The sequence below is a fragment of the Trichechus manatus genome, unplaced genomic scaffold, assembly GCF_000243295.1.
Source record: "Trichechus manatus latirostris isolate Lorelei unplaced genomic scaffold, TriManLat1.0 scaffold01672, whole genome shotgun sequence".
NCBI lineage: Eukaryota > Metazoa > Chordata > Mammalia > Sirenia > Trichechidae > Trichechus > Trichechus manatus.
In genome coordinates, this window is record NW_004445608.1 from 1 (window position 1) to 6,103 (window position 6,103).

At 54.1% G+C, this 6,103-nt stretch overlaps 1 protein-coding gene across 1 annotated transcript; it reads left to right on the plus strand.

The window, feature by feature from the left end:
* Positions 1-368: 368 nt before the first annotated feature.
* LOC101342821 (myosin-7) lies at positions 369-1,483 on the plus strand (the record flags this gene model as incomplete). Its single annotated transcript, XM_004391163.1, has 3 exons — positions 369-464; positions 598-732; positions 1,349-1,483. Coding segments are annotated over 3 exons (249 nt in total), but the record flags the coding sequence as incomplete, so codon positions are not given.
* Between the last annotated feature and the right edge of the window lie 4,620 nt (positions 1,484-6,103).

Genomic DNA, 6,103 nt, shown 5'->3' on the forward strand with positions numbered 1-6,103 from the left:
CAGCCTAGAAAATTCCATCACACCCGCAGTCCCTGAGTTACTCTTAGCACATGCTGGGCTCTAGAGCAGGGGAGTTTATCTTCTATGGGGTCCCATGACTCTCAAGGGTCTGCTCCCAAGAACAGTGTACACAAAAGTCCAAGCTCCCTGGACTTTTTCCTGGTACAAATTGTTGAGAATATTCATGCTTTTTTTGGTAAGAAAGTATAAGGAGACTACATGTGTTTGGTGAGGATCAGAAACCAGGACTGGGTCAAGATATTAGATTCAGGGAAAAGAAGTCAAGGAGAAGTGGGGGCGGGGGGGGGAGGGGATACTGCCTCCTATGACTGTGCCATCTTCACTCCTGATCACCCTCTGTCTCGCAGACGGAGGAGGACAGGAAGAACCTGCTGCGGCTGCAAGATCTAGTGGACAAGCTGCAGCTGAAGGTCAAGGCCTACAAGCGCCAGGCTGAGGAGGCGGTGAGTGCCCCTCCTGGGGACTGGGTCTGGAGGATGGGCACAGGAAAGAAGGTCCTCCAGGCTGGGAGGCTGAGAACCCCACAGCCCCTCTCACCTCATCTCCCTACCCCACCCCACCCCCACCCCCCCACAGGAGGAACAGGCCAACACCAACCTTTCCAAGTTCCGCAAGGTGCAGCATGAGCTGGATGAGGCAGAGGAGCGGGCAGACATCGCTGAGTCCCAGGTCAACAAGCTTCGGGCTAAGAGCCGCGACATTGGCACCAAGGTGGGCCCCTCCCCCAGGCTTCATTTGTCATCCCGGTGGCAGGCACCCAGTCACCCAGTTCGTGGGCCTCTCAGACAGAGCACCCTCACACCAGGGATGCCTCCTTCTCATCCATCCCCCACACTGAACCATAAAATCCCAGTCTGTTGAGTCCGTCTTTCCTGAATCTTGTTGCCACTGATTTGGGCAAGGTAATTCAGCCCTCTGGGCTCTCTAAGATTCTTCTAGCTCTAACTTTCAATTCCAGCCCTAGGGGCATCAGCAATCCTAAAAGACCCCAATTTATTTACACCTAGTATGTCTCCTTTTCCCCCCAAATGCCATTTTCCACTTCTGTTCCACCTAATTTAGCCTATGACCTTGTAACTCAAACCCAAAATGGACATCGCAGAGGATTCCCTTGTCTTCACCCATGTAGCCTCCCTCTGGCTGACCCCAGAACCCTGCCCTCCACACAGACCCCTTGGAAGTACATCCCCCACAAGGGGCTCCATCACATCACACAGCCATCCTTGACCCCATCTGGTACTCCAGTCTCCCCTTTATTTTTTGAACCCCATCCCTGCCCAACTCCCACCTCTCCAAAACTAATCAGGGCTTTATTTCCTTTCAGAAGGGCTTGAATGAGGAGTAGCTTTGTCACATCTTCTCCATCTGCCCAGCCCTGAGGGTGCCAATGAAGCCCCCAGTTCCAGAGCCCTGTACAGCAGCTCCTTTGGAGGAAGCAGAATAAAGCAACTTTCCTTGAAGCTAAGATCTTGCCTTCAGACTCTTCTTCCTTTCCTGCCAGCCATGGGGTCATGCGATGTTGGAAGAAGTGGGGCTCTAGGGGAGGAGGGGCAACTTCAAAGGCCAGGCTAGAAGGCCTCTCTGCAGGAGCCTGTGAGGCTCTGAGCACTGTCTGTGCAGTTCTGGCCCAGTGAGCTCTGCTTTACCTCCTCCACTGGGAATGGAATAGAGATGGCTTCTCTCCTCCCAACCCTCTCTCTGGCCCAAAGGCCCACAGGGTTGAAGGAGATTTAGGGAAACTGTAAAGGTCATCTAGGGCACCCTGAGCCATATGCTATGGTCCTACAGCCCCAGTTCTGATGAACACCACCCAGCAACACTGATACAACCAGGGCTGGGCCGTGGGGAGGAAGTTTAGTTTTCTGGACCCACTGAGGTGTAACCTCGTTGGACAGGTGAGGTAGTGACCCTCTAAGCCCTGGCCCAAGGCAAGTCTCTGAGAGGGCACAAGGGCTCACCCTTCCAGACATAGGTACCACCATCTCCCAACCACCCCTAGAGGCCAGACCCACCCCGCCCTGCCCCCCAACCACAGCAGAAGATATGCACCCTCAGCCTACCTTCCTCTCCTCATCCCCCCTGGGGCTCAGGCCGCTTGGTCCAGGATGCTCCTTATTTATCCCTCATTTCTCTCTACTGTAGCTTGCATTTCCAAGACCTTCCTCCTCTGTGCTGGCTGGAAGGTGGGGGGTTCTTTGGCCCATTTATGGCAGCCATCTTGAGGGGAAGCCAGGCAGGGGAGGGACTGGGGAGAGTCATGTATGAGCAGGAACCTTGGGAGAGGAGAAAGGATGGCTCCCTGGAGGGCTGGGAAATGTAGAAGGAGCACAGACCCCCTTCTACTAACCAGACCTAGTACCCCCAACTCCCCATCCCACCCCCTGGTGTTGCTGCCACAGCTGGGCCACTTAGGATAGGCCTGGGATTGTGGGCCAAAGAGGGCAGGAGCTTGGGAGGCAATGGGACTGTCAGCCTTCTGCTGGGAATCCAGGAAGCCTTGGGTTAGTCCTGGACTGAATCTCCCCTTGACTTAGGTTGGGTTCTCTAGAGAAGCAAAACTAGTGAAGCTTATATATATATATATATATATAAGTTGTAGAGGCTGGCAAGTCCCAAGTCCATGGGGGTCAGGCTTCAGGCTGGAGGCTTCTCCTGACTCACATAGCTGCAGGGGCTGATAAACTCAAGAGCAACAGGTCAGACAGCAGGCCACTCGTTCACGGACTACAGAGGCTGATGAAACCAAGATTGGCAGGTAAGACGGCAAGCTGCTGGCTCAAGTCCCAAGAACCAGAGGTTAGATGATGACAAGCTGGATGCAGGATCCAGAGCAAGCAAGAGAGCTTTGCCAGAACGTCCATATATATATTGGATGCAGGCCACAACACCCCTGAGGAAACTCCCCTTACAACTGATTCACAAATCGTATCATGGAGGATGACTACATCATTACATAACTGCCTAACAACATCATCACATAACTGCCAAACCACTGAGAATCATGGACCAGCCAAGCTGACACACAACCTTAACCATCACACACCCCAATCCACCATGCACAACCACTCAACCAGCTCCTGCTCCATATCCCCCTCTGAGCTCTGAATGCAGCAGCCCAAGCAAGGGTCCCATCCGAGGAAGGAGGAGATGCTAGTATTAGAGAAGAGGAGGAGAGAAGAGGGAAATGGAGTAGGGAAGGAAAAAGGAAGGACCTGATGAGAGTGGCAGTGGAGGGAGAGATGAAGAAATGGGGGACAGGGTGACCAGAGGAAACAAACAAAGAAAAAAGATACCAGAAATGAGAAGGATTCAGGAAGACCCACAGGCCCTGCCACTTTTCTCCCACACCTTCCTCCATTCTCTCTCCCTGGGATCATCCCTCTTCCTAGGAATAGACCGGAGAGCAATGGAGAGATAAATAGAGAAAAGAGAGACACACTAGAAAAGGAGGTGCAGGGGAAACCCAGAGACTATAAGCAACCAGAGCATAAGAGAGAACAAGAGAAACAGATGCTGAGAGAAAGGTCGGGGACTGGACAACAGACAGCAGGGCTCAAGAGAGTGCTGGAGGTTGAGCCACGGGAAAAGGAGGAATGTGAGAGGGAACAAGAGAGGAGAAAATGAGAGTGAGCCTCAAATATAGAAGCTTGAAGAGTTGAAGGAGGCTATGGGGAGCAAAGAAAAGAATCCTGGGTCACTTAGATGGAAGGGGAGTCAGGGAAGCCAAAGAACAGTGAGACTAGGGAGAGGTGGACAGAGACCCTGGAGCAAGGTGTAGAGGCAGAGACCGAGAAAGGTGGGGCTCAGAGAAGGCAGGGAGTCTGGAGACATAACTATGTCAGACCCTGAGATAGGCAGTGACATGGGCGTCAGGAGAAACAGCCCAGGTCCGACTTTGAGACGGGGAATCAGGCAGAGGCAAAGAAAGGACAGACACACAGACAGAGATACATGGAGCCAGGCCAAAGAGAGGTGAGCAGGAGACCAGCCCTGCCTCCCTCTTCCCCTCACCTGTCACCGAAGTCTCGTGTCCTCATACTCCAGGACTTCCTGCACAATGAGGAGCTAGTTTGGAAGGCAGCTGAGGGAGGAAGGAGAACAGAGATGTGAATGCCAGGGGAGAGGAGAGAGCCTTAGGAAAGAAAACCCATTGCTGTCGAGTCAATTCCGACTCAGAGCAACCTTATAAGACAGAGTAGAACTGCCTCCGTAGGGTTCCCAAGGAGCAGCTGGTGGATTTGAACTGCGGACCTTTTGGTTAGCAGCTGAGCTCTTAACCATGGGAAGGAAAGAGGAGAGCAAACCAGGCCAGACCAGGAAGTAGAGCCTCAGGACCAAGTTAACTTCTTTCTTCTTCCTCCTTCCATAGGAGACAGTGGGAACTACCTGCCTGCCACTCACTCCCCGCCCCACCTATACCGAATCTGTCCTGCTCAGAACACAGGGTTCCCTGAGGACAAAGCCTGGTCTTTGTCACCTGGACTCGACCCAGCCTGACCTGGTGTTCTCAGCCCCTTGTCACGTCCCCAGGGAGATGGGAAACAGGCAGTGACGCACTGGGCCATGGACTAACCCCCCAGTTTGCATACTGGGGCCTCAAGTGACCTAGAGCTGGGGACAGGTGGCCTGCATCCCTTGGGGGTACAATTTGGCATATGTACCTATGGGGTCAACCCCAAGCTTGTTTGTGAATGTCCCTCCAAGGGCACTGAATATAGGGTACAAGTTCCCTGGGAGAGAGGATATGTCTTTCTGAGCCCAGTAAGGGGGCAGTGGAAGTCCTAGAGAGTTGAGACCTTGTCAGAGAAGCCACATCTTCAATGGAAAGTTCTCCTACCCGGAGAAGCTGACTCCTGTCCATCCTACCCACCTTCACACTCTAAAGCTATATTGAGAGTTGACAGTAGATGGGGTGAGAGGGGGGAGCCAGAGAGTGTCCCCGGGTGTGTGTGGGCGGGGGGAGGCAGAGCCGGGGAGCCTGGCTTTGTTCCCTGAACACAATGTCCACTTAGTCATAACAGGCACGGCCTGCTGAAGATCTGACACCTACAGCCTCTAAGAGGTGACTTTGTAGGAGGATGGGGAGGGGGCCCAGGGTGCTCGAGGACACCCACAAAGATGGGGGTGTGAGTGTGGGCCCCAGGAGGGCTGGGAGGGAACACCAGAATTATACCTGGGGAGGGGTGACAGACTGCAGAAGTCCACCCCCACGCCCATGGAATGCAGCGCCCGAGGCCCAGCTGGTGTAAATCCCCAGGCCTGCCTGGCACCCTAGACTTCCTCAGAGGCACCTGTACCCTCTGGCAGCCCAGAGGGGCAGAAGAGAGCAGCCCGCCATCTGCACTCCACCCACTCCCTCAGGCCCTGAGATTAACACCTCCTGCCTCTCTCCACCCCTACCCCCACCCACCCCACACCAGGAGCAGGGCATAGCAGTGGGAGGGTAAACGCCTATGTGTGCAAATGCGAGTGTGCAAATGTGTGTATTAGTGTGCATAAACACAAGTAGAAAATCTGCACGTGTGAGGCTCAGAATGGACGTGTATGTGTGGCTGAGTGTGAGGGCATATGTCTACACTCGAGGGTAGTGGACTTTGGTTTGTGTGCAAATCTGCCTCCAGTGGTATGGGAGAATCTCTTCCACTGTTTGAGGGGCTGGACGACCGCCACTGTATCAGGAGCATCAGGGAAGGCACTGGGGGCTCCAGATGTGTCCCCAAAGCAGGGCAGCTTTAAGTCCTAGGAAGGACGCCTGCCTGGAGACATGGGGAACAGAAGAACACCAGGTACAGCATTTGTGGAGAGTGAGGGCAGCACAGAAATGTTTTTCCTGGCAAAGGGAAACTGAGTCATGCGGCTGGACAAAGACCTCTTCCCGGGCCTCAGGGCTCCAGCTCCCAGTCCCCAGCACTGTGGGACTCCAGGTCTGACAGAGGGAAGAAATGCTGCTAGCCTGGGGCTGTGTGAGGACAGGCCAGAGGGCAAAGGAGGAGAGGGTGGGGAAGAAGGGAGGGGATCCTGTGGTTGGGGGACAGGGAACAAGCATTTGGCTATAGGAAAAGGTGACCCTCACCCAGTTGTG